This window comes from Scyliorhinus torazame, chromosome 14, assembly GCF_047496885.1.
Source record: "Scyliorhinus torazame isolate Kashiwa2021f chromosome 14, sScyTor2.1, whole genome shotgun sequence".
NCBI lineage: Eukaryota > Metazoa > Chordata > Chondrichthyes > Carcharhiniformes > Scyliorhinidae > Scyliorhinus > Scyliorhinus torazame.
In genome coordinates this window covers 128,751,495-128,776,583 of record NC_092720.1, presented here as the reverse complement: position 1 = coordinate 128,776,583, position 25,089 = coordinate 128,751,495, and the positions used below count along the sequence as shown (strand labels likewise).

Here is a 25,089-nt window from a genome sequence, read left to right as displayed (position 1 = left end):
CCGTCACTCAATTGATTCCTGGAATGAGGTTGGTTATCCGATGTGAAAAGGTTGCACAGGCTGAGCCTATTGAAGTTTAGAAGAATGAGAGGTGATCTTATTGAAACATCGAAGATCTTGAGGAGACTTGACAGGGTGGATGTTGACAGGGTGTTTTCCCTTGTGGGAGAGACGAGAACTGGGGGGACACAGTTTAAAAATAAGGGGCCTCCCATTTAAGATGAAGATGAGGAGAATTGTTTTCTTCTCAGAGGGTTGTGAGTCTGTTGAACTCTGTTCCCCAGAAGGTCATGGAGACAGATTCATTGAACATTTTAAAAGCTGTTAGATCATTTCTTGATTGACAAGGGAGTCAAGAGGGTATGGGGTTGGAGTTGGGGCCACAATCAGATCAGCCATATCATGGTGTAGCAAACTTGTGTGGCTAAATGGCCAACTCCTGCTTCTATTCCTAATGTTCCTGAAGGCTGACAGCAGGGTAATTGTGAGAAAGGTGAGTAATCTCCAAGCAGCGAAAATTACTTCTGAATAATTGGAAGTTCAAGGCAGTGCATTCACAATTGAAGAACAACTCAGTGAACACAAGTCTTTCACTGATCCTGACCACAAGCTTGGTAATTTCGCTCTTTAAAGACTTCCCAGCCTGTCAGTTTTGTGCTCAATTACTCTTGCTGTGCTCTCATCTCATTGACCTGGCAAGTTACACACAGTTTGACAATCCTGTGGAAATGGCTGTTTATCTCCGCATGCTGGGTTAAATCCTCAATTATTTGACTTTTTGTATATTTTAACGATTTACCACACAGCTCCTCGGGGAAGGGTGGTCCCCACTCACTTGCAAATCCACCTGCGTTCAATCAGAATTGGGGGGGGGGGTTATGTCGGGTTCCCAGCATAATATCACTTTCTGTACTTTAAATCCTGCCCACACCCAAAACTACGTGATGTTGTCAATTAAAATTCTCCCAAAGTGTGGGAGAGAAGCTTCGTCAGCAGGTTAGTGCCAACTCATTTCACAGCTTGGTCAGGCAATGAAGTAATCGCAGCCCAGTAATCCCACCTGCATTGCTATCTCCATGTTATGATGAACATTATTGAATCCACTAGAATTCACTAATGTGATTTGGATAAGTTGAGTCAGCGGGTAAATGCATGGCGGATGCAGTATAATGTGGATAAATGTGTAGCAAATTTGGTAGCAAAAACAAGAAGGTAGATTATTATTTGAATAGCTATGTATTAGGAGAGGGAAATGTGCAACGAGACCTGGGTGTCCACGTACACCAGTCGCTGAAGGTAGACATACAAGTGCAGCAGGTTGTAAAGAAGGCAACTGGTACGTTGGCCTTCGTAGCGAGAGGATTCGAGTACAGGAGCAGGGATGTCTTGCAACAATTATACAGGACCATGGTGAGGCCACACCTGGAATATTGTTTGCAGTTTTGGTCTCCTTACTGAGGAAGGATGTTCTTGCTATGGAGGGAGTGAAGCAAAGATTTACTAGACTAATTACTGGAATGGTGGGACTGACAAATGAGGAGAGATTGAGTCGGCTAGGATTATATTCACTGGAGTTTAGAAAAATGAGGAGGTATAAAATTCTGACAGGTCTGGACAGGATAGATACAGGAAGGATGTTCCTGATGGCGGGGGAGTTCAGAACCAGGGGTCACAGTCTGAGGATAAAAGGTAGACCATTTAGAACTGAGATGAGGACAAATTTCTTCACCCAGAGAGTGATCGGCCTGTGGAATTTGCTACCGCAGGAAGCGGTTGAGGCCAAAGCATTGCATGTTTTTAAGAAGGAATAAGATACAGCTCTTGGGGCAAAAGGGATCAAAGGATATGGGGTGAAGGCTGCCCACACTGCCTCAGATCCCACCTGTGTTGAATCTTTTCCAATTTTAATTTCAAACTTTGGCAAATTTGCATTTACTTTGTGGATTCAAGATGGTGGTACTTTATTTTTATATTGAGACCAGCTTTGACCCTCCCACTGTCAGTGTTCAAGTCCCTCCAACTTTCCTGGAACCTCGTCGTTGATCTCCCTCTGATTATTCTCTAGCCTCCCCGCAACCCTCAATCCCATTGTTTTGGTGGACATTGCAGCTCTCCTTCCTGACCCATCACTGTTGATATCCCCATTAACCATGTGGACCTCATCTTTCCCCATCTCAAGGCTGGAAGCGTGGTCATATAGAGAGGAGAGCCCACCTCCAGGAGAGCTTTGAGTACCCCCACTTTATTACACTTACAGGCTGCGCCTTCAATCTCCCCTCCCTGCCATCGTTCCCCCTCCTTTTCCCCCTTCATGCCCCATTGCTCCCCACTTGTTCATCATCCTTCCCGCTTTACAGCCCCTATACCTTATTGCCCCCCCCCATGTGTCCTGCATCGACCCCCCCCCTTCCACTCATCTATGCCCCATTGACCCCACAGCACCCCCACCCCCCCCCCCCCCCCCCCCGCTCCGAGAATGCAGCCGTGACTGAGAGTTGCTGCACAGTGGCCTCCTCCCGGAGAACAGAGACACCCACCGTAAGCAGACCACCCCTATATACCCACCAGTGTGGTACTGCACTGCATTCTCTATCCAATGCTGTCCTCATCCCACTGTTATCCCCGCTCCAATCCTGTCCTCACTCTCTCTGATATTCCCTTTCCAAATCTATCCCTTGTTCTCTCTGTTATTCCCTCTGTTTCTATCCCTCCTTCTTTCTCTGTTATTCCTTCTCCATTTCTAGCCATCCCCCCTCTCTATTGCTCTGCTATTCCCAAGAATACTTGAAAATCAAGAGATAAAAGAGAGGGAGGAATCTAAAACAATCACTACAGAAAAGACACCGGGGAAACTACTGGAACTAAAGGCTGACAAGTCCCCTGGAGCTGATGGCCTGCATCCCAGTGTGGCTGCAGGGATAGTGGATGCATTGGTTGTGATCTTCCGAAATTCCCAAGATTCTGGAAAGGTCCCAGAAGATTGGAAACCACAAATGTAACACCTCTGTTCAAGAAAGGAGGAAGGCAGAAAGCAGGAAGCTATAGGCCAGTTAGCCTAACCTCTGTTATGGGGAAAATACTAGAATCCATTATTAAGACTGAGTCAATGTGGTTTTGTGAACGGGAAATGGTGGCTGACTAATTTATTAGAGTTCTTTCAGGAAGTGACAAGCAAGGTGGATAAGGGAGAACCTGAAGATGTGGTACGCTTGGATTTCCAAAGAGTATTCAATACCGTGCCACATTAAGGATTATTACACGACAAGTGCCCAAGGTGCCAGGGGTAATATATGAGTATGGATAGAGGATTGGTTTGCTAAAGGGGCAGCACGGTAGCATTGTGGAAAGCACAATTGCTTCACAGCTCCAGCGTCCCAAGTTCGATTCTGGCTTGGGTCACTGTCTGTGCGGAGTCTGCACATCCTCCCCGTGTCTGCGTGGGTTTCCTCCAGGTGCTCCGGTTTCCTCCCACAGTCCAAAGATGTGCAGGTTAGGTGGATTGGCCATGATAAATTGCCCTTAGTGTCCAAAATTTCCCTGATCGGGTGGAGGTGTTGACCTTGGGTAGGGTGCTCTTTCCAAGAGCCGGTGCAGTCTCGATGGGCCGAATGGCCTCCTTCTGCACTGTAAATTCTATGTTAAAAAAAATAAAAAATGAAAGAGTCGAGATAAATGGATTATTTTTGGGTCCTCAACTATTTACAATCTATATACATGACTTGAATGAAGGGACTGAATGTATGACACAAAGATAGATGGAAAAGAAGACAATAAAAAGTCTATGAAGAGAATATAAAAGTGGAAGAGTGTTGCTCATTAGGAGTACTGTGTACAATTTTGGGACACGATCAAATGGCCGCACCCGACTCGGGACGTGATGCAGCCGGAAAATCCAACAAGAGGCCTCTCGTGAGATTTACCCAGCTCGTCACACCTCACAAGATCTAACATGAACAGTTAGGCTCACTTGAATGTGTCTATGCCGGATCTACCCAGCGCCCGGGATTGAATCCCCTTGCCTCAGTGACCCCGGCTGGGTTCTGTTTAGTACTGTCTCCACAAAGGTTAATCAGGCGGAATGGCACTTGATGGGGTCTCCCAGGCGATTGGAGGCCTCTATGCAGAGTGGTACCCGAGCGCTGCTGATGCCACCTGTGCACCCTGGCACCCAGAATGCCTAGCACTGCCAGGGTGCCCAGGTGGCACTTCCAGTCTGGCAGGGGGTACTGCCACAGTGCCAGGCTGGCGGTGCCCAGGTGGCGTCTTCGCCAGAGAGCAGTGGAGGCTGGGTCATTGAATACATTCAAGGCTGAGTTAGAAAGATTTTGATTAACAAGGGAGTTCAGGGTTACTGGGAGGCAGACAGGATTGTGGAATTGAGGCCACCACCAGATTAGCCGTGACTTTGTCAAATGAAGCAGGCTCAAAGGGCTAAATGGTCTACTCTACCTCTTCATTCTCACCTTCTTGTGATCTCTCTGTTATTCCCTCTCCATTTTGTATCCCTCTCTCTCCTGAGAAACTATTCCCGTTGGTGGAAGGATAGAGAAGCAGAGCACACCAATTTAAGATGATCGGCAAAAAAGCGACGACGACGACATGAAGGAAAATCTTTTTTTACAAAGCGAGTGGTTTGGGTCTGGAATGGACTGCCTGAAAATGTGTGTAGAGGCAGAATCAAATCATGATTTTCAAAAGAACATAGTGAAGAAGGAGGCCATTCGGCCCATTGAGTCTGCACCAACCCACTTAAGCCCTCACTTCCACCCTCTTCCCGTAACCCAATAACCCCTCCTCACCTTTTTGGTCACTAAGGGCAATTTATCATGGCCAATCCACCTAATCTGCACATCTTTGGACTGTGGGAGGAAACCAGAGCACCCGGAGGAAACCCACGCAGACACAGGGAGAACGTGCAGACTCTGCACAGTGACCTAGTGGGGAATCGAACCTGGGACCCTGGCGCTGTGAAGCCACAGTGTTAGCCACTTGAGCTATCGTGTTGCCCAAGAGAACTGGATCATTTCTCAAAATAAAATATTTGCAGGTCTACGGGGAGAAGACAGGGGTATGAGCCGAGTGAATTGCTCTTGCAGAGAGCTGGCTCAGGTATGTTAGGCCAAATGGTCTGTGCTGTAGCCACTCTATGATTCTAAATGCATGTTTTTTCTATTTTGTTTGACTCTCCTATGGGTGGCTACGAATAGTAACTGCTAGAATTGGGGATGGGAATAGAGGGATACGGACCCCGGAAGTGTAGAAGATTTTAGTTTAGTATGGTCGGCGCAGGCTTGGAGGGCCGAAGGGCCTGTTCCTGTGCTGTACTTTTCTTTGTTCTTCGACACTGTTAAGTTGGGAGCCTGTCATAGAATGTTTACAGCATAGAAAGGGACCATTCAGCCTGTCAAGTCTGTGTTGGCTCACTGTAAGAGCAATTGACTTAATCCCACACCTCTGCCCTTCCCCCCTGCTTTGCAAAATGTCTCCCTTCATGTCCAGTTTCCTTTTGTAAGCCACGATTAAATTTGCCTCCACCACTCTCAGGTGCATTCCTGATCCTAACCACTTGCTGCATAAAAATGTTCTTCCCCATGTTCTTCTGCCAATCATCTTGGATCAGTTGTTGTCTGGTTCTCAACCCTTTCACCAAAAGGGAACAATTTCTCCGCATCTGCTTTGTCTAAACACCTCACGATTTTCAACAGGACTGGTTTAGCACCGTTGACTAAATAGCTTGCTTGCAATGCAGAACAATGCATACCGGCCTCCCCGAACTGGTGCTGGAATGTGGACACTAGGGGCTTTTCACAGTAACTTTATTGAATCCTACTTGTGACAATAAGCTTATGTTATTATCTCGATCAAATCTCCTTCCAACTTTCTCGAAGGAGAACAAACCTCAGTTTCTCCAATCTAAGATGTGGAGCTGTCGGCGTTGGACTGGGGTGAGCACAGTAAGAAGTCTTACAACAACACCTCTTCATTCACCTGAGGAAGGAGCTGTGCTCTGAAAGCTAGTGATTAGAAACAAACCTGTTGGACTTTAACCTGGTGTTGTAAGACTTCTTACAGTGCTCTCCAATCTAAGTGAAGGTCCTTTATCCTTGCAACAAATTTCCTAAATCTTTTCAATACCATCTCCAAAACCCGGGATTTTGATAGATTACCCATGCAAAAATAAACTTTATCCTTCCTCATGGACTCAAGCTACACAGTCATTTAGAATCATGAAACAGGTTGCGCTCCTCATTCCAATAGAGGAAGAGGAAGAATGTAAGTTCCAGGCAACACTGTACTGTCCTCAGTCCATTCCGCAACCAGGTTCCGCCAGTATCAAAAATGGCGACTGAAAGGCTGCATTGAGCTAATCCGCATGCGTCTCCCGCACTGGGTCTGTTTCCGGGTCAGCGAGGGCCAACAATGGCGGCTTGCGGGAGTGAAGCACGGGTCGGAGATGTGGAGGAGGACGCTTCCCAGCTGGTGTTTCCTAAAGGTACGGAGGGACAAAGGGAGGTAGCCGGCGGAGGGAGGCGAGAGGGGGTGACGGAGAGCGAGGGGGATTTTGGGGAGGAAGTGACGGGGAGCGAGGGGGGACTTAGGGGAAGGTGGAGTGGGGGCATTTGGGGGAACGAGGGGGTTTGGGGGGAAAGGGGCAGTGAGGGGGTTTTCTCCGGGTGCTCCGGTTTCCTCACACAGTCCAAAGATGGGCAGGTTAGGTGAGTTGGCCATGATAAATTGCCCTTAGTGTCCAAATGTTAGGTGGTGGTATGGGAATAGGGTGGGTGATTGGGCCTGTGTAGAGTATTTTTTCAGTGGGTCGGTGCAGGCTTGATGGCCTGAATGGCCTCCTTCAGCGCTGTAGGGTCTTTAGGGGATTTAATTCTATGAGCGGGGCAATTTGGGGAAAGGTCAGGGAGATGAGGGGGTTTGGGGGAAAGGAAGGGGGAATGAGGGGGTTTGGGGGAAAGGAAGGGGGAATAAGGAGGTTTGGGGCAAGGTGGGGGGAATGAGGGGGTTTGGGGGCAAGGTGGGTGGGAATGAGGGGGGAGGGATCAGCAAGGGGGGTCTGTCGGGGGGGTAGCAAGGGGGGTCTGGCGGGAGGGGTAGCAAGGGGGGTCTGGCGGGGGGAGCAAGGGGGTCTGGCGGGGGGGAGCAAGGGGGTCTGGCGGGAGGGGTAGCAAGGGGGGTTTGGTGGGGGGGAGCAAGGGGGGTCTGGCGGGGGGAGCAAGGGGGTCTGGCGGGGAGGGAGTAAGTGGGGTCAGGGGAGGGGAGGAAGCAAGTGGGGTCTGGCGTGGGGAGCAAAGGGGTCTGGAGGGGGAGCAAGGGGGTCTGGCGGGGTGGGGGGAGCAAGGGGGGTCTGGCAGGGTGGGGGAGCAAGGGGGGTCTGGCAGGGTGGGGGGAGCAAGGGGGGTCTGGCGGGGGGAGCAAGGGAGGTCTACCAGGTGGAGGGAGCTGGGGGGGGTCTGGCGTTGGGAGAGCAAGGAGGGGGTCAGGTGGGGGGGGTGTACCAAGGGTGGTCTGGCGTGGGGGCAGCAAGGGGGGGTCTGGGGGGGGTGAGCAAGGGGGACCTGGCAGGGGGGGTAAGCAAGGGAGGTCTGGCGGGGGGGTAGCAAGGGGAGTCTGGGGGGGGGGAACCGAGGTAGGGTCTAGGGGGGGGAGGAGCGAGCAGTGTTCTTGCTGGGGGGGGGGGGCGGAAGCGAGGAGGGGTCTGGCAGAGCGAGGAGGGGTCTGGCAGGGCGGGGAGCGAAGAGGGGTCTGGCAGGGGGGAGTGAGGCGGGGTCTGGCAGGGGGGGAGCGAGTATGGGTCTGGCGGGGGAGCGAGGGGGATTTGAGGGTGGGTGCGAGGGGAAATATGGGGGAATGGGCTTTTGGGAGCAAAGGGGGAGCAGGTGGGGCTTTTGGAGGTGGTTGGGGCAAAGGGGGAGTGGGGATGCTTTTGGGAGCTTTTGGGGACATAGGGGAAGCGGGGAGCTTTGGGGGCAAAGGGGAAGCCCGGGGGGCCTTTGGGGGCAAAGGGGAAGCCCGGGGGGCCTTTGGGGGCAAAGGGGAAGCCCGGGGGGCCTTTGGGGGCAAAGTGGAGCTGGGGGGGACTTATAGGGGCAAAAGCGAGTGGTGTGGGCTTTTGGTAGCGATGGGGAAGTGGAGGGCTTTTGGGGGGAAGGGAGGGGGGCTTTTGGGGGTGAATGGGGAGCGGGTGGATTTTGGGGTGAAGAGGGAGTGGGGGAATCTTTTAAGTGAAGGGGCAATCGAGCGGCATTTTTTTGGGGTAAGGGGAAGATTTTGGTGGAGGGTGGGGAGCAAGGGGGAAGGTGGACTTTGGGGGATGGAGTGGTAGCGAGAGAGAAGTTGGCGCACCCTCTGCCCCATCCCCTCCCCACTGACGCTCCCTTGCAACCTCTTTGTCACATCACCAACACCACTTTCCTTTCCCGAGAAGCTCCATCTCCCCCTCAGCAACCCCCTCCCCACTGACTGGGAACTATCCCTGCTAAACTTGGGTGCCTGTGCTAATACTGAGATCCAATAAAGCACCTCATCCAGAATGGTGATTTTAACGAGCCCAGCACTTGCCTTTATTCATGTCAGATACAGTTCTGAACGTTCATTCTCCTTAAATCTCTTGCCAGTGTGGACTTGACAGCAGACGGATGGAATGATCTGGCAATGAACAATGTGAAGAAAATTGTGTACCATCCCTGGACATGATAAAAATTCTTCTTTCTCTCCCTCAGACCGTTTTCATTTCCAGCTGATTGACCCGCACTTTGTGTTTTAATTTGGTCCATTCACAATTGAAGTTTTTAAAAAAAATGTCAGGTAAAACATGATGCAGGCATCTGGCCGCAGTGTTCAAAATAGAAAATAATGTGGCAATGTAGCCAGTGTCATCACGCCACTTTCATGCCCCTTTAAGTTTAAGAAAAGTCTTGTTTACTTTTTAAAAAACGTTTATGAATTGCTTTCTGCCCATTCCCAAGTGTATGTCTCACCTGTTGCCCAGCAAACACTCAATGGGAGAGTTGGGAGGGGATGGCGGGTGGGCGGTGTTGGGGGCATGTGTGTGATCTGATGACTTCATCCTTTGATTGTACCCCCCTTAACCTGTGTACAACACTGTTCTTGTGCGTGTTTAACTGGACACAGGAACAGAAGCTGTAAACCTGATGCCCGGTGCTAGTTATTGGGGCTCCAGCACTCTACCAGAGGACCATTCACGGAAGTGGTTTGTTAGGAGAGTTATTGTGGGACAGCTGAGTGAAGGAATGGTTTCAGTTGGATGGTTTTTGTGTTCTCAGAATTTGAAAGCTCCGAGACCCTGTTGAACTCTGAGGTCCACATGCTGCTGGAGCACAGGAAGCAGCAGAATGAGAGTGCAGAGGACGAACAGGAGCTCTCTGAGGTCTTCATGAAAACATTAAACTACACAGCCAGATTCAGCCGTTTTAAAAACAGGGAGACTATCGCCAGTGTTAGGAGGTCAGTACATGTGGATTTTCAATTGTTCAGTGAACCACAATGTTCATACTGCAAATTACAGGCAGAAGTGTCAAATGGACTAAGTATATCTTCTCTGGGGAGGGGTGATTTCCATATAGAATTATCCTGTTTGATGTTGGCTTCTGCCTAAGTATGTAGGGCTAGCAAAGTCAAGGCTTTAAGAAAGGAAGGCCTTTGCCTTCCTTCGCATTGATCCATCAGTCATTGTAATGACATGAAACCATCAAAAGGTCATGGAATAAATATACTTGAAGAGGAAAAAGAATAACATGGCCTTAGAAAAGAGCATGGAAACGAGAACTAATCGGATAACTCCTTCATAGAGTTGGCATAGACATGATGGGCCACAAGCTGTAGAATTTTATAAACCGATAATCTGTGCAGCACAGTGGTTAGCACTATTGCTTCACATCACCAGGATCCCAGGTTCGATTCCCGGCTTGGGTCACTGTCTGTGCAGAGTCTGCACGTTCTCCCCGTGTCTGTGGGTTTCCTCCCACAAGTCCCGAAAGACGTGCTGTTAGGTAATTTGAACATTCTGAATTCTCCCTCCCTGTACCCGAACTGGCGCCGGAATGTGGCAACTAGGGGCTTTTCACGGTAACTTCATTGTGGTGTCAATATAAGCCAACTTGTGACAATAAAAGATTATTATTATTACTTATCAGCAGCTAGACCTCAGGATGAAACTTTGGATGCCCTGACGTTGACCACTGGTCCTGTAAGTTCAAACTGCCCACGTAGACGAGCATGCTCTTACATTTATACCCTAGAATCAACCACTGAGCAACTGAGATTCACGAGGAAATGTTCCTTGGTATCTAGTGACATTTAGTTACTTGCCTCAGTGATTTGTTTATTATCCCTAAAGCAGTTTGTCTCTTACCAATAATCTTATTTATGACTGCGAAACAAGAACACATGTATGCCAATCAATTCTTGCTCCAGCTTCTCTGTGCTTACTCAAGATAAACCCTTATTTCTTCTCCCGATCTCTTTGTGGTTCCAGCTTCTAAGTCCAGAGGAATCCCTCATCGTTGTGGGGGAGATAATGGTGCAGTGGCAATGTCGCTGGACTACTAAACCAGAGAGCCAGGCAAATGAACAGCAACTAGTGGAATTTAAATTCAATAAATCTGAAAAATAATGCTAGTCTTTGTAATGGTAGCCATGCCAACTCTCATCAATTGATTATCGTTTGAACCATCTGGTTCCCTCATGTCCTTTAGGAAATCTGCCCATAATGACGGTCCTCCCCAGATTTCTGGTTGTCTTTCAGTGCCTCCCCACCTTCATCCCAAAGGCCTTTTTCAAGCGGGTGAATAAGGTTATTTCGGGCTTTGTGTGGGCGGGTAAAACCACGCGAGTGAAGAAAGTGTTGCTGGAGTTCAGCCGGTGGAAGGGTGGGTTGGCGCTGCCGAACTTCTGCAATTACTACTGGGCGGCTAATATTGCCATGATTAGGTAGTGGGTAGTGGGGGAGGGGTCGGCATGGGAGCGGATGGAGGCGGCGTCATGCAAAGACACCAGTTTGGGAGCACTGATAACGGCATCTCTTCCGTTCTCGCTGGCCGATACTCCACAAGTCCGGTGGTGGTGGCGGCTCTGAGAATCTGGGGGCAGTGGAGGAGATATAAGAGAGTGGAGGGAGCATCGGTTTGGGCCCCGATTTATAATAATCATAGGTTTGTACCGTGTAGGCTAGATGGTGGGTTCCGGAGTTGGCAAAGGGCAGGAATTAGAAGGGTGGGGGATCTATTTATAGATGGGAGCATTCCCAGCTTGAAAGCCTTGGATGATAAATTTGAATTGCCAGCAGGGAACGGGTTTAGGTATTTGCAGGTGCAAGTCTTCCTGAGAAAGCAGGTGCCGGCCTTTCCGCTGCTGCCGCCACGGGGGATACAGGATAGAATAGTCTCCAGCACCTGGGTGGGAGAGGGGAAGGTTTCAGATATTTACCAGGAGCTTTCGGAGGCGGAGGAAACTCTGGTGGAGGAGCTTAAGGGCAAGTAGGAGGGCGAGCTAGGAGGAGAGATAGAGGCGGGTCTATGGGCGGATGCCCTAAGCAGGGTTAATACCTCCTCATCATGTGCCAGGCTCAGCCTGATACAATTTAAGGTAGTCCACCGGGCACACATGACCGGCTAGGATGAGCAGGTTTTTCGGGGTAGAAGATAGGTGTGCGCGGGAAACCCAGCAAATCACGTCCACATGTTTTGGGCATGCCCGAAGCTTGGAGGTTTTGGCAGGATTTTGCTAAGGCAATGTCCACGGTGCTAAAAACACGGGTGGTGCGGAGTCCGGAGGTAGCGATCTTTGGAGTGTCGGAAGAGCCAGGAGTTCAGGGGGCGAAAGAAGCTGACGTCTTGGCCTTTGCCTCCCTGGTAGCCTGGAGACGGATCTTATTAATGTGGAGGGACTCGAAGCCCCCGAGTGTAGAGACCTGGGTTAGAGACATGGCTGGGTTTCTCAGTCTCAAGAAAATAAAGAATGTTTATTATACCATGTTGATGTCATTGTCTATGTTACTTTTATAAAAGTTTTCAAATACCTTCATAAAAATATTTTTTTCAAAAAAGGTAATCTGCCCATTCTTAACCAGCCACATGACAGCGGCTAGGATGAGCAGGTTTTTCGGGGTAAAAGATAGGTCTACTCCAGACACAGCAATGTGGTTGACTCTTAACTGCCCTCTAAAATGGCCAAGCAAGACACTCCATTTAAGAGTAATTATGGATGGGCAACAGTCAAATCACATGCCATGAAAGAATAAAGAACGATGACTTCCGGTGGGGCTAGGAAGGAGTGAGTCGCACGTTTGGTGGCTCTCGATCCAGGCGGACTTTTGGACCTTTTTCCCTGACTTTTTTGTACTTTTGAGTACTGGATCGGAAGGCATAGGCACTCAGGCACTGACTCCAGACATAGGTGTATGGAATTAAGAAGCAGAAAGAATCGCAAACAGCTGATGAAGTGGGCAAGCAAGGGCAGTGTAGAAGCTGCTGCTGAGGACAATCTGGCCGATGTCTGGACCCCGGCGCAGACAGCCCAGCCAACAACGGAGCATCTGTTGAAGGTCATCCAAGAGAGCTTTACCGCGTTGAAGTGGGACAGTTTAGACCCGATTCAGAAATCTATTGAGCGCCTGGAGCACAGGCTGGATGCCCAGGATCGGACGATCCAGAAGCTAGAAAAGGCACTGGAGGAGCAGGAGGATCACCAAATGGTGGTGGAGGCGGAGATGGAGAGGCTCAAGGATCAACAAAAAAGGCTCCTGGGAAAGGTGGAGGACCTGAAAAATAGGTCTCGTCGGCAGAATTTGTGAATGGTTGGTCTCCCGGAGGGGGCTGAGGGAGAGGTTGCCGCAGCATATGTGGCGGGCATGTTCCAGAAGCTGTTGGGGGATGATGTCTTCCCTCGCCTGGTGGAAGTGGACAGGGCGCTGGCGAGGCAGCCGCGAGCGGGGGGAGCCCCCCCCCTCGCGAGTGATAGTGGTCCGGTTTCACAGGTTCCTGGACAAGGAGCGGGTGCTACAGTGGGCCAAGCGCATGCGGACCTGCCATTGGAATAACAGTGTCTTGCGCATCTACCAGGACTGAGCGTGGAGGTTGCCAGAAGAAGGGCAGGCTACAGGCACGTCAAAGAGATTTTTTTTAAGAAGCAGGTGAAGTTTGGGCTGGTGCGCCTGTGGGTCACACATGAGGGATGGCACCAATACTTTGAGGAGCCCGAGGATGTGATGGACTTCGCCAAGAGAGAAGGGCTGGTGCCGAACTGAGGACTTTTTGGACTTGTGTTAAAAAGACATTGAGCGATGTTTACACTTTTTTCTGGTGCTATGTTCTTTTTTTTCCCCTGGTTTTTCTTTGTCTCTCCTGTATTTGAGTTTTTGTTGGAAAAAGAGGGTAGTTAAGGTATATGGTGCTGGGGGCTTTTTATGTTCGGATCGGGGTGGTTCGAAGTGCCTATTACTTATTCTGTTTTATTCGATTTGCACTAGCGTTGGGTTTTCTTTGTTTCTTGTTTTGTTTGTTTCTTTTCAGAGCAATTGCTCGAGGATGGCTGGTTTGAAGAAGTGGTGTTGATGGGCAGGGGGATGGGTCAGAGGGAACAATAGATGGGAGACTTGTTGGCGCCGGAGTCGCCAGGCTAGCTGGGTGAGCTGATCTACGGAAGCCAGGTGGGGGTGTGTGTATTTAGTTAGTTAATGGCAGGGGTTAGGTTACAGGGTGTTGTTGCTAGGGAGGGGAGATGGGGTAGTTGTTCTGCTGACGAGGGAGGGACTTGGGTGCGGGATCATGGAGGAGGTCGGAGGTGGGGGCTGCCAGAAGGCAGGCCGGGGGAAGCGCGACATAGGCGCTGGGGGCGGCCCCAAGAAAGGAGATGGCTGATCGTGGGGGGGGGGGGTCACGATGCTCCTCAACCAGGCTGATCACCTGGAACATCAGAAGGTTAAACGGGCCGGTAAAGAATGCGACGACCTGCTCTTATACATCACGGATCCAGTGGCTGGGATGGATGCAATCATGGGGATCCTGAAGGAATTTGGCCAGTTCTCAGGGTACAAACTGAACATGGCAAAGAGTGAGTTGTTTGTAGTCCAGGCAAGGGGCCAGGAGGGTAGGTTGAGGGGGCTGCCGTTCAGGCTAGTAGGGGAAAGCATTAGATACTTGGGGATACAGGTGGTGTGGGACTGGGGCCGTCTGCACAAGTTGAACTTATCTCGGTTGGTGGAGCAAATGAGGGCTGAGTTCCGGAGGTGGGATGCGCTCCCACTGACACTAGTGGGGAGAGTGCAGACGGTTAAAATGACAATCCTCCCGAGATTCCTGTTCGTCTTCCAGTGTCTCCCCATTTTCATTCCGCAGTCTTTTTTTCAAGAAGGTCAATAAAATGATTATGGGATTTGTGTGGGCGGGGAAGTCCCCGCGGGTGCGGAGATTGATGCTTGAGGGAAAGGGGTGCTAGCGCTGCCAAACTTTAGTAACTACTACTGGGCGGCCAACATAGCTAGGATAAGGAAGTAGATGGGGAATGCGGGGTCGGTTTGGGGGCGAATGGAGGCCGCTTTGTGCAGGGGCACCAGTTTGGCAACCCTGGTCATGGCGCCCCCTGCCGCTCCCTCCGGCACGGTACTCCACCAGCCCTATAGTGGTGGCGACTTTGCAGATCTGGGGCCAATGGAGAAGGCACATGGGGGTAGTGGGAGCATCGGTTTGATCCCCAATTTGCAACAATCACCGGTTTGCCCCGGGGAATATGGACGGTGGGTTCCGAGCATGGCGGAGGGCTGGGATTGAGAGGATGGGGGATTTGTTCTTGGAAGGGAGCTTCCCGAGCATGAGGGCATTAGAGGAGAAATTTGGGCTGGCGAGAGGGGATGAGTTCCGGTACCTGCAGGTGTGCGACTTTCTACGCAGACAGATTCCATCTTTCCCACGCCTGCCACTTGGGGGGGATTTAGGATAGGGTAGTGTCCAGTGGATGGGTGGGGGAGGAATGGGTCTCGGATATATATAAGGAACTTATGGGAGCAGAGGAGACACAGACAAAGGAGCTGAAGCTTAAGTGGGAAGAGGAGCTCGGGGGTGAGATGGAAGAGGGCTTATGGGCGGAGGCGTAGAGTAAATGTGACCGCAACATGCGCCAGGCTCAGCCTGATTCAATTCAAGGTCGTTCACCGGGCCAAAAGACAGTGGCCCGGATTAGCAAATTTTTCAGATTGGAGGACAGGTGCGTCAGATGTTCAGGAGTGTCCACATGTTTTGGGCATGCCCAAAACTCAGGGGGTACTGGCAGGGGTTCGCGGTTGTTATGTCCCGGGTACTGAAAACAGGGGTGGTGATGAGTCCAGAGGTGGCTATTTTGGGGGTTTTGGAGGACCGGGAGTCCAGGAGGAGAGAGAGGCTGACGTTTTGGCCTTTCCTTCCCTGGTAGCCCAGCGACAAATTCTGTTGGCTTGGAGGGACTCAAAACCTCTGAAGTCGGAGGCCTGCCTATCGGATATGGCGAGCTTTCTAGTGCTTGAGGAAATTAAGTTCGCTTTGAGAGGGTCACTGTCAGGGTTCGCCCGGAGGTGGCAACCATTTATTGACTTCTTCACGGAAAATTAATCGTCAGCGGGGGAGGGTTAGGGTAACGTAGATTGGGGGGGTAGTTGGTCCTTGTAGGAGGGGAGCTGGTTGTCTTGCACTATAATTTTTTTTGCACACTGTTTTATATTGTTGTTGTTTATTGTGCCAAAATGTCTTAATAAAATTGTTTACGAAAAAAAAAATAAAGAACGATGAAGTGTAATTTTCCTTTAATAATACATATCATATCAAACCATTTTCTGTCTATGTATGTCAGTCATCTTACAAACTTGTTCCCGGTTGACGCTGTCAGATGCCACAGTACCCATCCTCTCTCTGTTGTTGCGAGGCAATGGGGAAACATGTGTGCCAATCAGCCAGACAAATTAATCTGCAAAATCCACAGAGGACGTTTCTGCTCAGTGGAAATGAGGTTGTGTAGAGTCCAAAGGAGGCAAGGGGTTATTGTGGAGAGATTGAGTTGTGTGTGAATTCACGTGTTGGTTTTATTTGAAGTATAACTCCCGTTTCCTCTTGTAGTCTGCTGCTACAGAAGAAATTGCACAAATTTGAGCTGGCCAGTCTGGCCAACCTGTGTCCTGAAACGGCCGAGGAGGCCAAAGCTCTCATTCCCAGGTCAGTGCCCTATCTGTCTGAGATGGTGACTTTCGTAATGCTTTAATGTTATTTTCCAATAACTGGGTTATTGCCAATGAAAGCCAAAAGGAATTGAAGATAACCCAGCAAAAGGATGCAAGGTGTTTGTTGATTGCCAAGACAGATTCATAAATTGCTTATGATTTATAGTTTTCCATTGGCATATTAACTATCTTTCATCTCGGGACACAATTTAAACTTGTGATTATGCTTCGCTTTAAAAGTTCGATAAGTCATGAACTATAGCGCAGACTTTGAAAACCTGTTGCTTGAGGCCATTTTCTGCCAGGTAAAATACATTGTGTTGTGCCAAACTTTTATTTTCCAGAGTAAAATCCCTGGAAAGCCCATTGATAATTAATGCATTAAGGGGAGGCGATGGCATAGTGGGCTAGTAAACCAGAGACAATCCAGAGACAGGTGACAGGATAATGATCTGGGGACCCGGGTTCGAATCCCACCACAGCAGGTGATGGAATTTTTAGGTGTGGCACAAGTGGATAGCACTGCGGCTTCACAGTGCCAGGGTCCCAGATTCGATTCCCCGCTGGGTCACTGTCTGTGTGGAGTCTGCACGTTCTCCCCATGTCTGCGTGGGTTTCCTCCGGTTTCCTCCCACAGTCCAAAGACGTACAGGTTAGGTGGATTGACCATGATAAATTGCTCTTAGTGACCAAAAAGGTTAGCAGGGGTTATTGGGTTACGGGGATAGGGTGGAAGTGAGGGTTCAAGTGGGTCGATGCAGATTCAATGGGCGGAATGGCCTTCTGCACTGCATGTTCTATGTTTGCGGTTCCACGACAAGGCATATGATCATTCCATGATCCACAAGCTGATGGAACCTTGTCATTGGTCACATTGTCTTCTCTGTGCCAGCAGCAAACTCCGAGTTTGCTTCGCTTTTAGATAGGCAGATGCGACTTCCGGGTGCGGCTATGCAGAGCTAAGTCGCATGTTCGGCAGCTCCCGCTTGGAACGGACTTTTGGGCTCTTTACAAGGCCCCCAGCGGAATTTTTTTGACGTTTCCCGGTGTGGGAAGAAGACTGCAACATTCCCCCGACAGTGTCCCCCAGGAATGGTATGCCTCTTGGTTACCAGACCCGGCAGAAACAGTAAAAGATTTGGCTGGAGCTGCAGGAAAGACAAAAGCCTCTTCCAGCATGCAGGCAGGGGAAGGGCAAGCTGAAAGGCTTCAAGCTGACTTGAGGGCCTTTATTAAAGGTGAATTCTAGCAGAAGAGGGAACAACTGTGAAAAGATCTCACCAAGGCCATTGAAGAAGAGGGGACAAGGCTTCCGGTGGCGGCCATGGAGTAGTAGGTCGCGGATTCGGCAGCACCCGTCTGGAACGGACTCAGACCTTTTTCAGGAGTTTCCACAGACTTTTTGGGGCAGATTGGTGAAGCGAACACTGCCAAAAGGATTCCCTCTCGAGACTTCCGATTGCAGCTATGCGGAGCTAAGTCGCACATTTGGCGGCTCCCACAAAAACTGACATTTGGGCTCTTTTCACATCCCCCAAGGGCACTTTTCTGACGTTTCCCGGTGTGGGAAAGAGTTAATAACAGCTCCCCGTCAGTATATGGCTTTAACTAGGAACGGGGCGACAAAAAAGGTGGTGGTGGACCCGAAGAAGGGAGGGAAGAAGGTCAAAATGGTGGCGGGCGGAGACCAGGCAGCGTGGAGGCAGTGGGCGGAGGAGCAACAGGATGGTATCCAGCGCTGCCTCAGAGATTAAAACGGACCTGCTAGAGCCGATGAAAGCTTCTATTGATAAGCTGCTGGAGACACAGACGGCCCAAGGGGTGGCGATCCAAGAGGCTCGACAAAAGATCTCTGACAATGAGGATGAGATCTTAGGCCTGGCGGTAAAGGTCGAGGCGCTCCACAAGAAATGGCAGGAGCGGTTCGAGGAGATGGAGAATCGGTCGAGGCGGAAGAATCTGCGGATTCTGGGCCTCCCGGAGGGGCTGGAGGGGCCGGACGTGGGGGCCTATGTGGTCACCATGTTGAACTCGCTGATGGGAGCGGGGTCCTTCCAGGGGCCTCTGGAGCTGGAAGGGGCCCATACAGTGTTGGCGAGGAGGCCCAAGGCTAATGAGCCTCCGCGGGCGGTGCTGGTGCGGTTCCATTGGTTCGTCGATCGTGAGTGTGTGCTCAGGTGGGCCAAGAAGGAGAGGAGCAGCAGGTGGGAGAACGCAGAGGTTCGAATATACCAGGACTGGAGTGCAGAGGTGGCGAAGAGGAGGGCCGGGTACAATCGAGTGAAGGCGGTGCTGCACAGGAAGGGGGTGAAGTTTGGCATGTTGCAGCCAGCGCGATTGTGGGTTACCTACAAGGACCGGCACCATTATTTTGAGTCTCCGGAGGAGGCATGAGCCTTTGTTCAGGCCGAGAAGCTGGACATAGACTGAGGGTCGGGATGGGCGATCGGGGACTGCGGTGGATATGTTATGCCTATTTTGTGTTTCGGGGGGGGGGGGGGGATGCTTTGCATTGTTTTGGGTTTCTTTTTCTCTGTGTTTTTCTCTTTTGGGTTGGGGAGGTGGATGGGGCGGGCTGGGCACGGTTTTGGTTGGTGGCGGGGCCTGGTAGGTGGAGAGCGCGGGCTTTATTCCCGCGCCGAAGACTGGGGGGGGGGGGGTGGCAGGGCCGGGGCAGGGAAGCTAGGATTGTTTCCCACGGGGGGGGGGGTAGCCCCTGATCCGGCTGATAACCTGGAATGTAAGGGGACTAAATGAGCCGGTTAAGCGGGCCCGCGTGTTCGCGCACCTGGAGGGGCTCAAGGCAGATGTGGTTATGCTCCAGGAGACACACCTGAAGGTGGCGGACCAGGTAAGACTGAGGAAAGGGTGGGTAGGTTAGGTGTTTCACTCGGGACTCGATGCCAAAAATCGAGGGCTGGCGATCTTGGTGGGAAAGAAGGTGTCTTTCGAGGCGTCGAGCATTGTGGCAGATAATGGCGGTTGGTACATAATGGTAAGTGGTAAGTTGCAGGGAGAGAGGGTGGTACTGGTCAATGTGTATGCTCCAAACTGGGACGATGCGGGTTTTATGCGGCGTATGTTAGGTCGGATGCCAGACTTGGAAGTGGGGCGACTGATAATGGGGGGAGACTTTAACACGGTGTTGGATCCGGCACTGGATTGCTCCAGGTCTAGGACGGGTAGGAAGCCGGCAGCGGCTAGAGTGCTGAGTGGATTTATGGATCAAATGGGAGGGGTGGACCCTTGGAGATTTGCAAGGTCGGGTGCTAGGGAATTTTCATTCTTCTCACATGTCCATAAGGCTTATTCTCGAATCGACTTTTTCATTTTGAGTAGGGCGCTGATAGCGAGAGTAGAGGATACCGGGTATTCGGCAATAGCCATTTCAGACCACGCCCCGCATTGGGTGGACTTGGAGATGGGGGAGGAGAGGGACCAGCGCCCGCTGTGGAGCTTGGAGGTGGGGCTGTTGGCGGACGAGGAGGTGAGCGAGCGGGTCCGAGGAAGTATAGAGAGGTACTTGGAGACCAACGACAACGGGAGGTCCGAGTGGGGATGTATGGGAGGCACTGAAGGCGGTGGTGAGGGGAGAGCTGATCTCCATTAGGGCCCACAGGGAGTGGGAGGAGAGGGAGAGGCTGGTGGGGGAGATAGTGAGGGTAGACAGGAGGTATGCGGAAGAGCCTGAGGAAGGATTGTTGAGGAAGAGGCGCAGCCTCCAGGCCGAATTCGACCTGGTGACCACCAGGAAGGCGGAGGTGCACTGGAGGAAGGCCCAGGGGGCGGTCTACGGGTATGTGGAAAAGGCAAGCCGGATGCTGGCGCATCAGCTTGGGAAGCAGCTAGGGAGATTGGGGGAGTTAAGGACAGGGGAGGGAGCGTGGTGCGGAGTGGGGTTGGCATCAATGGGGTCTTCAGGGACTTCTACGAGGGATTGTACCGATCCGAGCCCCCACGGGAGGAGGGAGGGATGGGCCGTTTCCTGGACCAATTGAGGTTTCCAAAGGTGGAAGAGGGACTGGTGGCGGGACTGGGGGCCCCGATTGGGCTGGAGGAGCTGATCAAAGAGATAGGAAGCATGCAGGCGGGGAAGGCCCCGGGGCCGGACGGTTTCCCGGTCAAGTTCTATAAAAAATATATGGACCTGTTGGGCCCGCTGTTAGTTAGGACCTTTAATTAGGCAAGGGAGGGGTGGGCTTTACCCGTGACGATGTCCCGGGCAGTGATCTCCTTGATCCTGAAGCGGGACAAGGATCCCCTGCAATGTGGGTCTTACAGACCGATTTTGTTGCTAAATGTAGGTGCCAAGGTGCTGGCGAAGATCTTAGCCACGAGGATTGAGGATTGTGTTCCGCAGATCATCCATGAAGACCAGACGGGGTTTGTGAAGGGGGGACAGTTGAACGTGAATGTGCGGAGGCTTTTGAACGTTATCATGATGCTGGCGAGGGAGGGGGAGGCGGAGATAGTGGTGGCGATGGACGCTGAGAAAGCCTTCGATAGGGTAGAGTGGGGGTACCTGTGGGAGGCGCTGAAGAGGTTCGGGTTTGGGGAGGGTTTTGTCAGGTGGGTTAGGCTGTTGTATGAGGTCCCGATGGCGAGTGTGGCCAAAAATAGGAGGCGGTCCGAGTACTTTAGGTTGCACCGAGGGACGAGACAGAGTGTCCCTTGTCCCCCCTGCTCTTCGCACTGGCGAGTGAACCCCTGGCTATGGCACTGAGAGAGTCGAGGAACTGGAGGGGGTTGGTGCGGGGTGGGAGGAGCATAGGGTGTCACTTTATGCGGACGACCTGCTGCTGTATCTGGCGGACCCGGTGGGACGAATGCCAGAGGTAATGAGGATCCTTAGGGAATTCGGGGACTTTTCGGGGTACAAGCTCAATATGGGGAAGAGCGAGCTGTTCGTAGTTCAGCTAGGGGACCAGGAGAGGGAGATTGGCGAGCTCCCACTAAAAAGGGCAGAGAGGAGCTTCAGATATTTGGGGGTCCAGGTGGCCAGGAGCTGGGGGGCCCTGCATAGGCTTAACTTTACAAGGCTGGTGGAGCAAATGGAGGAGGAGTTCAAGAGGTGGGACGCATTGCCGCTGTTCTTGACGGTTAGGGTGCAGTCAATCAAAATGGCGGTGCTCCCAAGGTTTTTGTTCCTGTTCCAGTGCCTCCCCGTGTTTATCCCGAAGGCTTATTTCAGGCGGGTTAACAGGAGTATAATGGGGTTTGTGTGGGCGCGAGGGACTCCGGGGGTGAGAAGGGTGTTCCTGGAGCGAAGTAGAGATCGGGGGGGGGGGGGGGGCTGGCGCTGCCCAACCTCCGTGGGTACTACTGGGCCACCAATGCGACGATGGTGCGCAAGTGGGTGATGAAGGGGGAGGGTGCTGCATGGAAGAGGCTGGAGACGGCGTCCTGTGTGGGTACGAGTCTGGGGGCGCTGGCAACGGTGCCGCTGCAGCTCCCTCCAAGGAGGTATACCACGAGCCCGGTCGTGGTGGTGGCCCTCAAAATTTGGGGGCAGTGGAGGCAGCATAGGGGGGAAGTTGGGGCCTCGGCGTGGACCCTATTACGGGGGAACCACCAGTTCGCCCCAGGAAGAACAAGTGGAGGGTTTTCGGGGTGGCACAGGGCAGGGATACGAAAGTTGGGGGATCTGTTTGTGGACGGAAAGTTCGCGAGCTTGGGTGAGCTGGAGGAGAAGTACGGGCTCCCCCCTGGGGAACACTTTCAGGTACTTACAGGTAAGGGCGTTTGCCAGACGGCAGGTGGTGGAATTTCCGCGGCTACTGCCACACACAGTACAGGACAGGGTGCTCTCGGGGCGGGGATCTCGGAAACTTACCAGGTGATGCAGGAGGAGGAGGAGGCCTCGGTGGTGGAGTTGAAAGGTAAGTGAGAGGAGGAGTTGGGAGAGAAGATCGAAGAGGGGACGTGGGCAGATGCCCTAGGGAGGGTGAATTCTTCCTCTTCGTGCGCGAGGCTCAGCCTCATACAGTTTAAGGTGCTGCACAGGGCACACATGACCGGGACAAGGATGAGCCGGTTCTTTGGGGGTGAGGACAGGTGTGTTAGGTGCTCAGGGAACCCAGCAAATCACACCCATGTGTTCTGGGCATGCCCAGCGCTGGAGGAATTTTGGAAGGGCGTAGCGAGGATGGTGTCGAGGGTGGTAGGATCCAGGGTCAACCGGGCTGGGTGCTCGCAATATTTGGGGTGGTAGAGGAGCCGGGAGTGCAGGAGGCGAAAGAGGCCTGAATTCTGGCCTTTGCGTCCCTGGTAGCCCGGCGAAGGATTCTCTTTCATTGGAAAGATGCGAGGCCCCCAAGCGTGGAATCCTGGATCAGCGATATGGCAGGGTTCATTAAATTGGAGAGGGTGAAATTCGCCTTGAGAGGGTCGGTACAAGGGTTCTTTAGGCGGTGGCAACCGTTATTAGACTTTCTGGCAGAACGATAGACATTGGTCAATGGCAGCGGCGGGGGGGGGGGGGGGGGGGGGGTTACTTTATTTTTGTTTATGTTATTTACACTTGAGGGTCTGAGGCGGTGTATACACCTATTGTGTTAAGTCGGGGTGCTAATGTTAATTTATTATTTATGTACAGGGGTTTGGGGGGTTGCTTTTTTAGATTGTGTTTTGTACTTAACCCTGTTGGTTTCTTTTTTCTTATTTTGATATTGGTATTTTATGAAAACCTTTAATAAAAATTATTTTTTAAAAAAGATAGGCAGATGCTTTCAGAATCTGGTGCTTTCCCCACTAGCTCTTTAGAGGCCAGTATTGGGGTGACATGGTGACGCAGTAATTAGCACTGCTGCCTCACAGCGCCGAGGACCCAGCTTCGATCCCAGCTCTGGGTTACTGTCCGTGTGGTCGGTCAAGTTTACAGTGGTTGAGGGCAGCATGGTGGCGCAGTGGTTAGCATTGCTGCCTCTCGGCGCTGAGGTCCCAGATTTGATCCCGGCTCTGGGTCACTGTCCGTGTGGAGTTTGCACATTCTCCCCGTGTTTGCGTGGGTTTCACCCCCACAACCCACAGATGTGCAGGGTAGGTGGATTGGCCACACTAAATTGCCCTTTAATTGGAAAAAATGAATTGGGTACTCTAAATTTTTTTTAAAAATGTTTACAGTGGTTGCAGTTAATTGAGGCCACTTGATCATCTCAATTTTCAGAGTTAGACCAACTTAAAAGAACATAAATCAGCCAGCTCCAGAGTAATAAAGCAGTGAGGGGATTTAGTTTTGAGTCAACTCTCATCACCAAAGAGACATGTCCCACTGCACTAATTCCTGATTGACCCTTTGCCTTGAAATCATTTTTACTCCCCACCTCGGTCATTGATTTGTACACTTCGTTGCAACAGCTTCTGTGCTCTGCTTGAGTGGTCAGTCTTCATCTTAATTATGTCCCCACCTGAACTCAACAATGCCCTCTCTCCTAGGTGGGTTACTGTAATACGTGTAGGAACGCATTACTTAGAACATACAGTGCCGAAGGAGTCCATTCAGCCCATCGAATCTGCACCGACCCACTTTAAGCCCTCACTTCCACCCTATCCCCGTAACCCAATAACCCCTCCTAACCTTTTTGGTCACTAAGGGCAATTCATCATGGCCAATCCAGCTAACCTGCACATCTTTGGACTGTGGGAGGAAACCGGAGCACCCGGAGGAAACCCACCTAGACACAGGGAGAACGTGCAGACTCCGCACAGACAGTGACCCAGCGGGGAATCGAACCTGGGACCCTGGCGCTGTGAAACCACAGTGCTAACCATTTTTGCTAATTTGCTGCCCTGCTCCCCCTCAGTTGCAGCCTCCAGGCGCTTCCTCTTGGCTGAGATAAGCTCAATCATCACAAAGTGAGGGTCAAACCCAGTATCAAACTCTGTGCCTCAATAACATGCTACATGTTTCTTTGGTTTACTGAACCATTTAGGGTAGCTTCCATCTGTAGTTCTACCAGAACAAATAAATGCTCATTCTATGACTGGACTATACTGAGCTTGAAACCAATGGGTCTGTGTCATTAATCCTGTTTGCGCTCCATTGGATCTGTTTCTTCAGGGTCTGGCAAGTTTAGATATGCTTGTGGAATAGATGGTTTTGTTGTACTACCTGTGGTGGTGTTTGCAGTATATTCATGTCTTCCTTTTTCACCGTCTTAACCCCCACCATTCTCCCATTCTTGAATTTCAGCTTGGAAGGTAGATTTGAGGATGAGGAGCTCCAGCAGATCCTTGATGATATTCAGACCAAAAGAAGCTTTCAGTATTAGCACCAGCTTCTTCTACACCACAGCTCTCCCTGATGCTCATCCACTGAACATTGGCGCTGATGCTCCCCATTGCCATGGACTACTTGTACAAAGAGTGATGGCGAAGAGGCAATGGATGGGCTGAAGCTCAACCAGGCTAGTGACTTCAAAAAACCTGATAAATCTTTGGATTAGTTTCGAATCCAGAATCAATCAGTAGCACATTCCATACACTGTGGAATCACCAGAAGGAAAAATCTTCTTTTCTGATTCAGATGTCTAGATGTTGGATATTTTCTATGTCAGATTTGTCTTCACTTTTGGCAAACTGAAACCTTTAATTCTCATGGGACATTATCTCCTTATTGTTTTATTAAAGTGAGGATGCACATGGCGGATCCAGTTGAGGTTTGATTCTGTTCAAAAGAAACGGTGATGCAGTGGTTAGCACTGCTGCCTCACGCCACAGAGGACCCGGGTTTGATCCCGGCTCTGGGTAATTGACCGTGTGGAGTTTGCACATTCTCCCCGTGTCTGCGCGGGTCTCACCCCCACAACCCAAAGATGTGCAGGGCAGGTGGATTGGCCACATTAAATTGCCCGTTAAGGCAAGCATCCAGCAGAGGG

General features: G+C 51.2%; 1 protein-coding gene across 1 annotated transcript; it reads left to right on the top strand.

Moving 5' to 3' along the window:
* The first annotated feature begins 6,352 nt into the window (after positions 1–6,352).
* On the top strand, positions 6,353–24,856 carry polr2d (RNA polymerase II subunit D). Its single transcript, XM_072474882.1, has 4 exons — positions 6,353–6,493; positions 9,297–9,477; positions 16,113–16,208; positions 24,405–24,856. Exons 1-4 carry the CDS (start codon positions 6,421–6,423, stop codon positions 24,481–24,483), a joined length of 429 nt encoding a protein of 142 aa, XP_072330983.1. The 5' UTR covers positions 6,353–6,420; the 3' UTR covers positions 24,484–24,856.
* The last annotated feature ends 233 nt before the right edge of the window (positions 24,857–25,089 follow it).